The 15,451-nt window shown below is 43.5% G+C and overlaps 1 protein-coding gene across 18 annotated transcripts in view; it reads right to left on the minus strand.

Annotated features, from left to right (window-relative positions):
* Positions 1-4,388: 4,388 nt before the first annotated feature.
* Positions 4,389-15,451, minus strand: part of FBXW12 (F-box and WD repeat domain containing 12) — a 76,821-nt gene continuing 65,758 nt past the window's right edge. For 12 of the 18 annotated variants that reach the window (XM_038566562.1, XM_038566560.1, XM_038566558.1 and 9 more), the window contains 5 exons: positions 15,112-15,270; positions 14,012-14,222; positions 13,382-13,560; positions 13,170-13,303; positions 4,941-8,471 (listed from right to left, as the gene is read on the minus strand). In XM_038566562.1, coding sequence (XP_038422490.1) covers positions 8,372-8,471; positions 13,170-13,303; positions 13,382-13,560; positions 14,012-14,222; positions 15,112-15,270 — 783 coding nt within the window. In that variant the 3' untranslated portion in view covers positions 4,941-8,371. Of the gene's footprint in view, positions 4,854-4,933; positions 8,472-13,169; positions 13,304-13,381; positions 13,561-14,011; positions 14,223-15,111; positions 15,271-15,451 lie in introns of those variants that run through there. The other 6 variants (XR_005374949.1, XM_038566567.1, XR_005374950.1 and 3 more) reach the window with 6 other exon arrangements.

The following is a 15,451-nucleotide window of genomic DNA, read 5'->3' on the forward strand; positions in this document are numbered from 1 at the left end:
CAGATACCTCACCTCCCTAGAGCTGATTGGCCTCCTCGCCTCTGCCGGCTGCGTGGGAGGCTGGGTATGTAAATAGGGACCCAAGGGAAACTCAAGCTGCAGGCTGTGTAGGATGCATTTATCCCAGGCCAGAAGAATCCAGCCAGGGCAGGGCAGAGACCCACCCAGAGAGGCAGGAGGCCCGTGTATCCGTGTTCCTTACACCCACTGAAATGCGTGCAGGCACTCCAATCTCCCAGGCAGGGAGTGCCTCCTACCTACTGACCTGGAGTCAAGGCAGCAGTGCTCGCCGTCACTGCGTATTGTGTATGTTTGCTGTGTGTGTGTGGCACTGGGGGCAGACAGATGCTCTGGCCCTGAGGAAAGATGCCATCCTGGTGGAAAGCCCCATGGACCTGGAGCTCCAGAACTGGGCTCTGGCCTGGCCTTGACCATCTTGCAACATCCACCTCAGGTTCTGTAAGATGTGGGTCCCAAAGCACCTTTCCAGAGGGGTGTCTTGTGAAAAGTGTCACTGGAGAAGGTAGGCCCCTGGAGACCCTGAGGGCTACAAGAGCCTGCAGGGCAAGAGCTAGCCCTCCATGGCCTGGAGGGCAGGGAGCTGGGAGGCTGCCCAGCGCCTTGTTGGAGGAGGACAGGAAGCGGAAGGTGCTCGCAGCAGGCTGCACACCTTGCGTGGCCTCCTTGCTCTGACTCCCAGGCAGTGCAACCCAGGAGGTTTCTTGACTCCTCATGCCCAGGTTCCTGTCTGGGGTCTCCCCTGCCTGCACAATGGATTCAGGCTCCTGGCGATGCAGGGAGGCCCCGCCTTTGTCTTCTCTTGCTGGCGAAGCCACAAGTGGCGAAGCACACATTATCCCCACAAGTGAGAGGTGCTGCTCTGGCACTGTCCATTGGTTGGGAGCTCAGCTGGAGGAGGCACAGAGAGTGTCTTGTCCTTGGGTGGCAGGGATGGGGTGGGGAGTGGGGGCGGCCGGGAGATTGATTCCATCCGGAGGGAGTGACTTGCTCACCATCAGGCAGCAAGGAGGACTAGCACCAGCCTCTCCTGACTCCCAGATGGAACCTAGGCCTCTTGCAGCTCCATACTGCCCGGGTTCAACCTCCTACCCTGCTCCTGCCTGGTGAGGAGTGGCACTTGGGTTCCCTGTGTCGCCTCCTTCACCCCTGGGTCCCCAGCTCTATTATTGGACCAGATCCTCGGGTCTCTTGGGGGACCTGCCTGGCCCAGATTCTTCTCTGCTTTTTGTACGTCATCTAGTCTGTTTCCCATCTGCTCCCCTTCCACGTGCCTCCAATAGTTTTGTTCACTTCTCTCTCTCTCTCTCTTTTTTTTTTTTTTGGTTCATATATTTGAAGGGGGTCCTATTTAGTATTTTTAAATCTTTGTGTTTAAATTTATTTTTAATGGAAGTATAGAAGACATTAAATTAGTTTCAGGCATGTAACATAGTGATTGAACCATTATACACATTATTGGAGCACCTGGGTTAAGCATCTGACTTGGGCTCAGGTCATGATCCCAGGATCCTGGGATTGAACCCCATATCAGGCTCCCTGCTGAGCAGAGAAGGCTGCATCTCCCTCTCCATCTGCCTCTCCCCCTGGCTCATGCGCACACGCTCTCTCTCTCTCTCTCAAATAAAATCTTTTTAAAAATCCAAAAAACAAAAAACAAAAAAATCCCCCCCCAAACCAATTCTACACATTATGAAATTCTCACCATGGTGTTATTGCAATATTATTGACTATCTCCTATGCTGTATTTTCCATCCCCGTCACTTATTTTATAACTGGAAGTTTGTACCTCTTACTCCCGTCCTCCCCACCCCCTTCCCCTTACTGGCAACCACCAGTGCTCTGTGTTTGAGCGTTTCTCACTTTCATTTGTTTTATTTTTTGGATTGCATGTTATAAGTGGAATCATATGGTATTTGTCCTTATTTAACTTATTTCACTTATAATACCCTCTAGGTCCATCCCTGTTGTTGCAAATGGCAAGATTTCATTCTTTTTTATGGCTGAGTAATTCATTGTGTGTATATGTGTCTGTACACACATCACATCTTATCCATTCATCCATTGATGGACAGGTTGCTATCATGTCTTGGTTGTTAATAAATAATGCTGCGATAAACATAGGGGTGCATATCTTTCTGAATTAGGATTTTTGTTTTCTTCAGGTAAGCACCCCAAACTGGAATTACTGGATCATATAGTATATCTATGTCCAATTTTTTGAGGAAGCTTCAGACTGTCTTCCACAGAGGCTGGACCAGATTACCTTCCCACCAACAGTGCACAAGGGTTCCTTTTCCCCCACATCCTCACCAATACTTGTTGTTTCTCGTCTTTTTTTTTTTGTCTTTTTTTTTTTTTTTTTTTTTTTTATTGGTGTTCAATTTACTAACATACAGAATAACACCCAGTGCCCGTCACCCATTGTTTCTCGTCTTTTTGATTCTAGCCATTCTGTGAGGGGATATCTTACTGTGGTTTTCATTTGCATTTCCTTGATGGGTAATGATGTTGAGCATCTTTTCATGTGTCTGTTGGCCATCTGGATGTCTTGTTTGGAAAAATGTCAAGCCCTCTGTCCATTTTTTTAATTGGATTGTTTTTTGGTGTTGAGTTATACAACTTCTTTTATTTGGGATATTATTAGGATATACTTTAATATTTTGAATATTAACCCCTTATCAGGTATATCATTTGCAGTATCTTCTCCCATTCAGTGAATTGCCTTTTCATTTTATTGATGGTTTTCTTTGCTGTGCAAAAGCTTTTTAGTTTGATGTAGCCTCATTTATTTTTGCTTTTGTTTCCCTGGCCTGAGGGAACAGATCTAGAAAAATATTGCTTAAGGCTGACGTCAAAGAGATTTGTGTGCATCAGCAGTTGATTTATACTTATTGCTGGGTAGTATCCCATTGGATGAATGCACCCAGGTAGATCTTTCACCAGTTGATGGACATCTGGGTTGTTTCCAGTTTTGGGTGGTTATGAATACAGTTGCTATAAGCATTTATATACAAGTTTTTGTGTGATCAAAAGTTTTCATTTTTCTTAGGTAAATACTTAGAAGTGGGATGGCTGGATAATGTGGTAAGTGCATATTTTACTTAATAAGAAATTGCCCAACTCTTTACAAAAACGGCTATAGCATTTTGCATTTCCACCAGCAACGTAGGAGAGTTCTGGTGGCTCCACATCCTCCAGCTCTTGGCATTGCCAGTCTTCCCACCTGCGCCCTCCAATCTAATAGGTGTATACTAGTATCTTATCATGGTTTTTAGATTTATTTAATGGCTAGTGATGTTGAGCACCTTTTCATGAACTTGTTTGCCTCTTTTATATCCTCTTTGCTGAAGTAGCTGTTCAAATCTTTTGCCCAGTTGTTTTCTTGTTGAGTTTTAAGAGTTCTTTATATATTTGGAATATTGAGTTTTAAGAGTTCTTTATATATTTGGAATATATCTATAAGGGCTCAAAGGATCTGGGGCTCATCAAGGAAAAGGATAAACCACAAGAGGCAGTAATACACAATATTTACTGAGAGGTGCTTGGAGAGCGTTGTGTGGAGGGGAAGTTCTTCATCTCATGAAGCTGGCTGGAGGTCTGTGGTGCGGGGGCCACCATCCAGGAGGGGAGGACTCTAGGGTACTCTGGGAGAGAGGAGATGGAGATGGGAGAAGGGGATTTCTGTGTCTAGGTATATAGCTCAACAGCGCAGCTTGTGTTGGGTTGGGGAGCTCCAGGTCAAAGACACCCCCCATGACCAATAACCGCAGCAACCTGAGGCTTATAGCCATAGGGCTCTGGCTTATCAGTGGTCATTGGCAAGAGCTGTCAGGTAAGGTAAGGTTTCAGTGGGGATATGAAAAGCAGGCTCTCAATGGCTAAAAATGTGCTTGTTTGGGGTATTTCAAAATAATATGTTAAAATTTGAATTTGGCACCAGCACATTCTTGAGGTAGCAGGTCTCATGCCTGTTTTTGGATCCAATGATAAAGCATCCTTAGGATCCCAGAATCCTATAAAGTCACAAACTAGGATTTCAGAACCTTTTCAGCCAGTCTGCCCATTAGTAGTTGAGAGCCAAGTGAATTGATCCAAAATTTATCTGTTTAGTTAGCAGATAAATTTTTTTTAGTTAGTATTGTGGCACCTTTGATCTCTGTCCTGTACTCTGTAAAATTGGTGAGTGTTGTTCATCCACAGGCAGCAGGATGTGCTAACAAGCACTAGACACCCTCCACCCCAGCCATGTGGGGCTAGGGTGACTAGCCACAGAATGTGTAGTTGTGATGTAGTTTTGCAATGTAGGTGAGGTTTGGTGGGGTGAAGTTTGGAGCCAATGACTAAGAATTCTTGAGATGTCTTCGGTACAAAAAGGTGGTTTTATTAAAGCACGGAGACAGGACCTGTGGGCAGGAACAGCTGCTGCACTGGGGTTGTGAGGGGTGGCTGATTGTATACTTGGGAGGTGGGAGATATAAGGAAAAGGGAGATTTTGAAAAGAACTTTAATAGGCTAAAGAGGACCTACCAAATACTGGGGGCATCGCCATTGTCAAGTTGGGTTTTTTTTTTTCCCCTCTAGCAAGGCATTAACATTAAGACAGCTGGGAGCTTCCTGGAGGAATGTCACACATATCCCACCCAGGAGTTGGAGAGGTTGCTGGGTGTCAGCTTGTGCTTTGTCCTCAGCTGGCCTTCTGATCCCTCATCAGTTGCACTGGTGAAGGTAATAGGGAAAAGGCATAGTCACAGAGTAGGGGTTAAAGTTGCAGGGAAGCTGTTGGTCTTCTGGGAATCACCCATATGGTGCTATCCCATTCAGGGCAATTAATTCTGTTAACAAAAATTCAACCAAGTAAATCTTCATAATTTTTCAATTAGTTTAAAAAAGATTTTATTTCTTTGCTGGAGATAGCAAAAGAGCACAAGCGGGCGGGGGGGGGGGGGGAGACAGGGGGAGAAGCTGACTCCCCACTGAGCAGGGAGCCCAACACAGGACTTGATCCCAGGACCCTGGGATCATGACCGGAGCTGAAGGCAGAACTTAACTGACTGAGCTACCCAGGCACCCCTCAACCAAGTAAATTTGAAAGATCCATCTCCATCTAGCAAGTCAAGGGGAGCTCCAAAGGGCTACAGAAAAGGAAAAGTTCCTAGGGAGTAGAAAAAGGGAAATCATTAGTAAAGAACCATTGTTTTAGGAAAGGTTGCACCCCTAAGGGGTACAGCAGGGGCATAGCAGTAAATCTCCCAGTGCTGACCAGGAACATCCCATGTTGACTGGGTAAAGAGGATATTTCTAGGGGGCTGAAACTGCAGTTAGGTCAAGGCCCCAAGACAGCCAAATGTGGTCTCCTTTTCCACAGCTCTGTCTCCTGGGTGTTAGGAGCAGGTCCAAGTTTGCTCCATAGCCTGTAGTGGGGCAACGTACATGCGTGATAGGGAGGACACTTCTCTCTTTCTGGTAAAGTTTTTACTAAATAGAACGTGTTAGTCAAATATATCAACCACTTGTTCCTGTTTTTTGAATGTATCCATTCAAGCAATGATATGGCAGAGGCATTCTAATTAAAGGAAGAGCCCTGTTTAATTCTCTGTTGTCTACAGTAAGCCAGCCCAGGGGGATGAAAAAGGGAGTGTGTGTGTGTGTGAGCCTGGGTGGCTCAGCACTTGCGCGTCTGCCTTTGGCTCCTGGGATCCGGGATGAGTGCCCCATTGGGCTCCTTGCCGGGAGCCTGCTTCTCCCTCTGCTTATGTCTCTGCCTCTCAGTCTTTCATGAATAAATAAATAAAATCTTAAAAAAAAAGAAAGAAAGAAAAAGGAGTGGGGAGTCAGTACCCCTTTGGTAACTAAGTCAGCTATGCTGGGTTGGCACCCTTAGGGCAGTTCTGGACCCCAGGTTCTGGGAGGGAAGATGAACTCTTCCCACCAGCTGGTGCCCACCAACAGGAGTTTCCTGTGGCTGAGACAGAAACAAAACCTGGACTAGACTAGCAAGCACAGGTCAAAAGTGGACTGCCAGGGGCCTGTAGGGAAGTGTACAAAAAGGAGAGGCTAAAATACCACTAGGTGTATTACTTCTGTGGCTTCTTGAATGCTTTTCACCACAAATCCTAATTATAGTCATCCCTTCATTAAAGATAGGTCAAATTACCTTAATTTGGCTGTGACCTCTTTCTAGTCTTGGGACCTTGACTGATGTCAACTCCACCTCCAAGGAGATTATTGTTATGTTAGGAATTCTCTGGAGAGAGTGGTTTCTGTTTTTATTCCACCCAAACCTGAAGTTGAGAGAGGCAGCTCTCCCCATCATCCTTTTCCAATGGATAGACTTCCCCTTCAGTTTACCTAAAAGGAAAGGATGGTTACTTTTCTGAGGGTCTTAGACCTTGCAGATCTGTGACCTGACCTTGGCAGGGGCTCTGTATTCCATCATGGAGTCCTTTAACATTCTATGAAGAAGGCATGCAACACTTGTTGACTTTTCTGGGTTTACCCTCTTTTCTCATTCCCCAACTTAGAAGGTTTCTCTTCAATTCCAGCCCCCTTATACCCATGGGTTTTAAGGTTTTCTTTTGTATGTGCAGTTTTGAACAATGTTTGGTGCTGTATGTAGAAAGTTCTCTCTGCATGTCTTGACCACCTTTTTCTGGAAAATGAAAGCCCAACATCAATTCAGTTTTGTCTGTCTTTAAGTTATTCAGAAATCACAGGCTCTGGGGGATTCTGTTTAGCCTTGTTTCCTATGACAGATTACAGTCTTTGTGCTCATGCACATGTAGTCCGCAGATTTTTTTCCTCTATCTCATCTTCTACCTCCATGTCCACCACCACATAGTCCCTTTATGACAGAGATTCTAAGCAAGACCGTGGCCTCTCTGGCTTTCCTTAGTCATGATGGCTACATTTTTTAAATTGAGATAAAATTGGCATATGACATATTAGTTTCAAGTGTATGCAATGGCTCCTTCTAAATCAGTTTTCTATATGACAGTTAAAAGGATCTTTGAGGGACACCTGGGTGGCTCAGTGGTTAAGCGTCTGCCTTTGGCTCAGGGTGTGATCCTGGAGTCTCAGGCTCAAGACCCACATCGGGCTCCTGGCATGGAGCCTGCTTCTCCCTCTGCCTACCTCTCTCTGTCTCTCGTGAATAAATAAAATTTTTAAAAAGAAAAAAAAAAGATCTTTGAAAAACATAGATCTACACAATGTGGGTCTTTTTCCCCCCTTTGTTAAGAAACAAAATGTTTGGATTATATCCTGCAAATGTCTATGTGACTTTCCACTCTTGTGTTAGTATATACTCCTACTGGCTGACTTTGATTCTGACGTAAACCAAACATGCAAATGTCCCAGAATTTTCAGGTGCTGTTTACAAAGCATCTCACATCAGGTTCTCCTCCCAGCCTTGTCCATTTCCAGAGACCCTTCATTGACTTCCTTTCCTTTATCCTCCTGGTCAGAGCTTGAAGTTTATTTCGAGGAAAAGGCAATGGTGGGCACTTTAACAGCCTGGAAACCCACACTGCTCCTTGGAGAAATCTCCCATTTAGATTACATTCCCATTAGAGTACAGTCTACTCCTTCACATCATCTTTCTTCCAGTCCTCCCCTCCTCTCAAAGCCAGGACTGTAGACCTGTGGATCTTAGGCTTGATTTTTCAGTACTCTCTCTCCTGAGCCAATGATACAAACCTAGGGGGCAGTGCTTTATCATATCCCTTACAGTGGCTGTGATGCTATACAAATCCAAACTTTCATGTGATTTAGCTTTTGCTATATTTCCTATTTCCTAGTCTTCATGAGCACATATTCCTACCATCCATATTCTGAGTCTCTTGTAGCTACCTTTAAGTATTACCATCTGTTTTTCTAAAATGTAAGCAAAAAATAGATGTATTAGAGAACACTAATACAGATGACCTTCACTTTTACAATTTTTAAAAGTAGGCTCCATGCCCAACATGGGGCTCAAACTCACAACCCTGAAATCCAAGAGTTGCATGCTTTACCAACCGAGCCAGGCATCCTCATGCCTTTGTTTTTAAACCAGCCTTAATCTACAGTCATGCTTTCCCCAGTTATAGGCTCCCTTTGAATTGATTTGTGTGACCAGTTATATTTTACTACCTTGGTATTCTATACTGGCAAGGACAAAGGATATGTTGCTCTGCATTCTATCCTATAGTGCTGGATCTGTAGTATCCATTATAGTGTCTGATTTACTGTCAGTAGTTAAGTCATTGCTTCTTTCCTAATATTACTAAAATAATCATTCTGGGTTTGCAAACAGAAATCTCTTTACTACATGGAGGGAAATGATGTAGGGTTAATTCCATTAGTTTCCACATTACATATGCAAAGAATACATCACCAGAATGCTGGATTCACGAATTCTTGACACCACACATACTATGCTCATGTTATCACATATCGCTTTGGAGACATAGCTGCCAACAGAAAAAACGAAATCAGTGGACAAAGGGACATAGTTGATAATACTAAATTTGACCCCAACAAAGATATGAGTATTCTTCGCAAATTAATTGGTCCTTTGATCATTGAAGTTACTCTTAGATTTGGTTTTGACTGCACAGATCTGGCACAGTCATGCTGATTACTATTTGTAGGAGTAGCAACTTCAAACTGCTCTGAGATAGCATCACCAGAATGATCAAGATAATCTAGCATATCAGAGATATTATTTAGTAATGATGAAGGAGAATATTTTTTTAAAGATTTTTTTGTTATTCACTTGAGAGAATGTGAATGAGAGCACAAGCAGGGGGGAAGGTGAGAGGGAAAGGGAGAAACAGACTCCCTGCCAAGCAGAGTGCCTGATACAGAGCTCACTTCCAGAACCCAGGGATCATGACCTGAGCCGCAGGCAGACACTTAAAAGACTGAGGCACTCAGGTCCCCCAAGAAAGAATATATTTATTTTAAATTAGAATTCTGTTCCCTTTGACTACACTTGCCCTATTCCAGGTGAATACCCAAAAGAGGCCATGCCTCCCTCCCCATGGGGGAGATGTAGAGATTGTGAGGCATGGCCCTGTCAACCATTCCCATCCTGTATTATTGAGGTAATACTCCTTTTCTTCAGGAGTCCAGAAACTGGGGGTAGAGTTCTGTTGACCATCCCTGCCTTGCACTAACCCAAGCAAAGGTGGTGCTTTTACCATTCCCTGCCCCATTCCCCACCCCCCAGCAAAGACTGAGGTAGAGCCCTGTTGACTATCTCCTCCCTTGCACTAAAGTGAGTAGAGGTGGCACGCCTTCCTCTTCCCTTCAAGCACTGCAGAGACAAGTAATAGCTAAAATTCCTCAAATTTGGTAAACCTACAGAGTGAAAAAGTTGATCAAACCCAAGCAGGTTAAATTCAAAGAAATCTACATCAAACACATCAAATTTCTGAAAACTAAAGACAGAAAATAACTTGAAATCAGACCAAGAAAAATGACACTTTATCTACAGAAGAACACCACCTTGAATGACAGTGGATTTCTCATTGGCTACCATAGAAGCCAGAAGGAAATAACATTTCCCAAATGCTGAAATGAGAAAAGTTAATATACCAGTTAAAAGACAGATCTTGGCACACTGTGGATAAAAACATGACCCAATTAGATGCTGTCTACAAGAAACTCACTTCAATTATAATGGTATAAGTAGATTGGAAGTAAATGAAAGGAGAACAATGTCACATACAAACATTAGCCGAGAGAGAGTAGGAGTAGCTAAATTAATAACAGGTAAAGTAAACCTCAGAGCAAAGAAAATTGCCAAGGACAAGGAGGGACATTACACAAAAATAAGAGGGCCGACTAACCAAAAAGACATAGTAATACTAAATGTGTATATACCAAATAACAGAGCTGCAAAATACATGAAATAAAAACTGATAGAATTTAAAGGAAAAATAGATCTACATTCATAGTAAAAAATTTCAACAATCTTCTCTCATAATTGATAGAACCACTAGGTCAAAAATCAGGAAAGCTATAGAGGAACTGAAACAGATAATCAACCAAGGTGACGCCATTGCCAGTGACAGAACATTTGACCCAACAAGGGCAGGGTACACATTCTTTGGCACATACCAAACATTCACCAACATAGATTACCCCTTAGCTCATAAAGGAAAGTTCAACAGAAAAGAAGAACATACAGAGTATGCTCTCTATAAATGATTCAAACTAGAAATCAATGAAAAGCAATAAAATATCCAAACACTTGAAAAATAAACACACTTTTGAATAATCCATGGGTCTCTACTCTTGAAATTAATATTACATTATATGTTGACCAACTGGAATTTATTTCTAAATAAAAGAGGTTTTTTTTTGTTTGTTTGTTTTTAAAGATTTTATTTAGTTATTCATGACACACACACACACACACACACACACACACACACACACACAGGCAGAGACAAAGGCAGAGGGAGAAGCAGGCTCCATGCAGGGAGCCCGACATGGCATGGGACTTGATCCTGGGTCTCCAGGATCATATCCCCGGCCAAAGGCAGCACTAAACCACTGAGCCACCCGGGCTGCCCTAAATAAGAGTTTCTAAAAAGACTTTGAGAATGAGTGAGCACAAGCAGGAGCAGAGGGAAAGGGAGAAGCAACTTCCCTGCTGAGCAGGAAGCCCAACTGAGGGCTCATCCTAGGACCCTGGGATCATCACCTGAGCCACCCAGGGGCCCTGGAATTTAAATTAAAACTGGAAAATAAATAATCCATGGGTCAAAGAGGAAAAGGGAAATAGAAAGTATAGGGAACTGAGTGAAAATGAAAATACAATCAGTTGAAGTCTGTAAGTTGCAGCCAAAGCAGTGCTTAGTGAGGAATTTAGAGTATCAAATGCTTATATTTAAAAAGAGAGGTTTTGGGATGCCTGGGTGGCTTAGTCAGTTAGTTGGGTGACCAACTCTTAGTTTCTGCTCTGTAGTGATCTTGGGGTTGTGGGATCTGGCCTGTCTTGGGCTCTACACTCAGCATGGAGTCTGCTTGAGATTCTCTTCCTTCTCTCCCTCTGCCCCTCCTCTGGCTCACTCATGTGTTCACTCAAATTTAAAAAAAAAAAAAGTCTCAAAGCAATAATCTAAGTTTCCACCTCAAAAATTAGAACAGAGACGCCTGGGTGGCTCAGTGGTTGAGCATCTGCCTTCCACTCAGGGCATGATCCCAGGGTCCTGGGATCAAGTCCTGCATTGAGCTCCCATAGGGAGCCTGCTTCTCCCTCTATGTCTCTGTCTCTCTGTGTCTCTCATGAATAAATAAAATCTTAAAAAAAAATAGAGAACAAAATAAACCAAAGCAAGAAGGAAGGAAATCAGAGCAGACAGAGATAAAACTGAGGGGGAAACAAAAGAAAAGCTATTTCTTCGAAAAAATAATTAAAATAAGGAAACCTCTATTAAGACTGACAAAGAAAAAAAGACAAATTACCAATATCAGGATTGAAGGAGTTGAAATCACCAGATTCTGCAGATATATAAAAGACTGAAAGGAACAAGTTAGATGAATGACTAATTCCCAGAAAACCAAACTACCAAAACTCACTCAGCATTAAAGAGATCATCTGAGTCGCCTGGGTGACTCAGTAGTTTAGTGCCCACCTTTGGCCCAGGGCGTGATCCTGGACTCCAGGGATTGAGCCCCACATTTGGCTCCCTATGTGGAGCCTGCTTCTCCCTCTGCCTGTGTCTCTGTATCTCTCTATGTCCCTCATGAATAAATAAATAAAATCTTTTTTTTGTTTCAATACTCAGAAAAGTCAATCACTGGAGGCACCTGGATGGCTCAGTTGGTTGTGTCTGCCTTCAGCTCAGGTCAAGATCTCAGGGTCCTGGGATCTAGCCCTGAATTGGACTCCCTGCTGAGTGGGGAATCTGCTTCTGCCTCTCCCTCTGCCCTCACCCTGCTTGTGCACTACCTCTGTCTCTGTCTCTCTCTCCAAAATAAGTAAAAATCTTTAAAAAATTATCTCAGAGTTGTGAGATTGAGCTCTACACCTGGCTCCCTGGTCAGTGGGGAAGCTGCTTCTCTCTCTCTGTCTCTCTCTCCCCCCCCACATCCCTCCCCTTGCTTGGGCTAAGTAAATCTTTTTATAAAATTTTTAAATTATTGAAAGGAGAAAAAAAGCATTTATGACTCAGAGTAGGCTAAGATATATTAGATGATGAATGTAAAAAATCTGCTAAGCATAATTATATATCAGTTATATATAGTTAATTTTTTTGCCTCAAAAACACTGGAAATAATTTAATGGAACATAAAGATATAAATTACAGCTGCACAGTACTCCATTATGTGTATAAGCCATAGTAATTTAAATAGTCTCTTACATTTGGGCAATTAGTTTCCAGCATTTGGCAATCACAACTCATGTTGCAAGACAATCAATGTATTTCTAATTGCTGGAGGCTTACTATCAAAGTAAATTCCTGCTAGTGGTACAGGCAGTTCAAAGGATATATGTATTTGTATTGTGTTAGATATTACCAAGAATAAACCCATAAGGACAAGCAACAAGGTATATACAAAGACAAGACCTCTATCTACAGTATATAAAAGCTTGAGAAAAACAATTTAGATGAAGGCAAGCAATCTAGAAGAAAACTAAAATGGAGATAAAAACAGCTCACTAAAGAAGCAACCCAGGGGTGCCTGGGTGGCTCAGTAGGTCAAGCGTCTGCCTTCGGCTCAAAGTATGATCCCAGGGTCCTGGGATCAAGTCTCGTACCAGGCTCCCTGCTCAGTGGGGGGTCTGCTTCTTCCTCACTCTTTGCCCCTTCTCCCTGCTTATGTTCTCTCTCTCTCAAATGAAAAAATAAAGTCTTAAAAAAAGAAGTAACCCAAATGACTAATGAACTCAAAAAAGGTAATGACAAAATATTGAGGATATTCTGATGAAGATACTGGGCAAAAAAATGGGAGCCCCTTTGGAAAGGCTTTTGAAATCTACTGCAAGGGCTGTGAACATATTCCAAGAACTAGCAATTCGCTTTTTGGACAGAAGTTTATTTATACATATCCTCAAAAAATCTTTTAAAAAAATCTCACTTATTAGCCCTTCATATTTTTATGTCAAAATTTGAAATCTTAAAGGGAAGTTTAAGTCACAAAGCAGAGCTTACCAGCTTGGTGCCAGGTCACTCCCTATGTGTTCCAGGTGACAGCAGCTTTTGAGGTATGGATAACGGCCTTCGTCTTCCCACATGTACAAATGCAGAGAGTCATCCATAGATGTGGTGAGGATGTGCACAGAATCCTTCAAAGGATAGCCGGGATGAATGGCCCAGAGTCAAAGTCAGAGCAACGAGCAGGGGCAGAAGAGGCTCATACATACCACCCATAGGTTGCTGATGGTCCTCTGGTGGTCCTCAAATCGTTGCAGCAGGTGGCCACTGATGGTGAAGAGGAACAAGTATGGCCCACTCTCAAACACGATCATATTGCCATCACCAACTCCCATCCAAATAGGACTCTCCATATGAACTGGCAACAGGAAAGTTGCAACCTGATGGGCTGTTTTCATGCAAAACACACACACACATGCAGGCAAACTGTGGATCAGTCAGAACAACATCTTTACACAGAATGAAAAAAACATGCTCCCTCCTTTCACAGGACCTCAATCTGGGGAGGAAAATGAAGGGTAGGTCAGTGATAAATACATATCACGAACCAGGGTAACAGGTGCTAGGCCCCAGGAACAGGGGCCGTGGACAGTAGCCACCAGCTCAGGCATGGAGCACGCATGGGGTCCAGGCCCTAAAGCAGGATAGGATCTAAACATATCTGTCCAAGAGCGGGGTGGAGCATAGTAGAGGGTAGAGCACGGGGGTCAAAGGCACATATGCATGGGTTATTCTCCAGGAAAAGAAAGCCCCTTCCCCCTTTCCACAGATTTATAGCTTCCAAAGAATGCATGTGTGAAAGGAACTAGAAACCGTGTCTCTGATGTGGCACACCCTACCTTGGATGTCTGTCCTGCCCCCAGTCCTCTTAGCCATTAGATCAAAGGTGGTAAATCCTGTCTTTTTGAAAGAACCTCTTCGGTACATCACTGTTACCCTGCTTGTCTTCCTTGGGGCCCAGCAAGCTCTGCAGCATGATGAAAATGGGATAGAGAGGCACAGAGGGCTATTGCCTTCTGACGGTTTCAGCAAGCACTCTGTGAGAAACACCTATGGAGAGATTATTGCACATGTAGTCAGGTGAAGGGAGAAGTTGCAGCATGTCAGTATAGGAGGGACTCCAGAAGAGCCTCCTTAAAAGTCCTTGTTTTGCGGGGCACCTCGCTGACTCAGTCAGTAGAGACGTGACTCAAAAAAAGTTCTTGTTTTGTGGCCAAAACTTTATTCTGAATCTTAGGAAACATTGAGTAAGTCCCTGCTCATCCTCTGACATCCAAGGAATGTCTTCCTATCCTGCCTGTCATGGTCTTGCAGAGAACAAGGCCCCTGAAGCTGCTCTTCTGGCAAACCACAGAGTTACAAAAATCATCCAGCCACTTTGGAGCCCAGATCAAGTTGCCATTGGTTCAACAGATCTCTCCCTCCTTGGATAACTAGTCAAGAGCTGTTTTGCTTTTGTTGCCTCCTCTCAGCTCCCTGGACTCTGGTGCCTGGTCCACATATACCACATGATAAAAATGGCTGGCTCAAAGGCCACAGACTTTCCCAGAGGGACATTCAGAGGCTGGTACGTTTTTATTTACTTCTGGACTTCTTTGTACTTTCCAGACAATGTGGATAAAAGTAAGGAAAGCTAAAGTAAAGATACCAAAGATCCTCCTTTCTTGAGATCTCTCACCTTCCTCTATCTCTTTGGCTGATTCAGGTTTCATGAGCAAATTTTAACAAACATTTGTTTATGCAACTAGACACTATCACTTCAAAGAACATTGTTTCTTGGCTATAGCAATGGATTCTATGAGTGATATGGCCTTTGAGCAGGGGGAGCACTACATCTGGTCCTCCCTGAGTCCTGCAGGTTCTCCAACACTTCCTGAAACCCCACCTTCCTAATACTTGACCCTCTCCTCCCAAAGATAAAGCACAGAGCAACACATACCATTGGCAAGATATTCTGATGTGTCCCAGATGCAAAGATCCATTTCCTGTCAGGAGAGCAGTGTAGGAGGTCAACACTATATTTAAATGCATTGACTTTAGAAACACCCCTTAGCTCAGGCACGGTCAGTGTGTAGATGTCACCTTCAGAATTGCCTACCTGAAACCAAAGCACCACCACCACGTCAATGGAAAGAGACAGCAAATCCTAAAGCACACAGAAGGCAGCACTGTCAGCTGCAAAACATACCACTGTTTCTTCAATCACATAATGGAGATGAAAAGCTGCCTCAGTGTTGCAAGAACGATCCCAAGGAATAAAACTTTCTAAGCCCCAAAGC

Source organism: Canis lupus, chromosome 20 (assembly GCF_011100685.1).
Source record: "Canis lupus familiaris isolate Mischka breed German Shepherd chromosome 20, alternate assembly UU_Cfam_GSD_1.0, whole genome shotgun sequence".
Taxonomy (NCBI): Eukaryota; Metazoa; Chordata; class Mammalia; order Carnivora; family Canidae; genus Canis; species Canis lupus.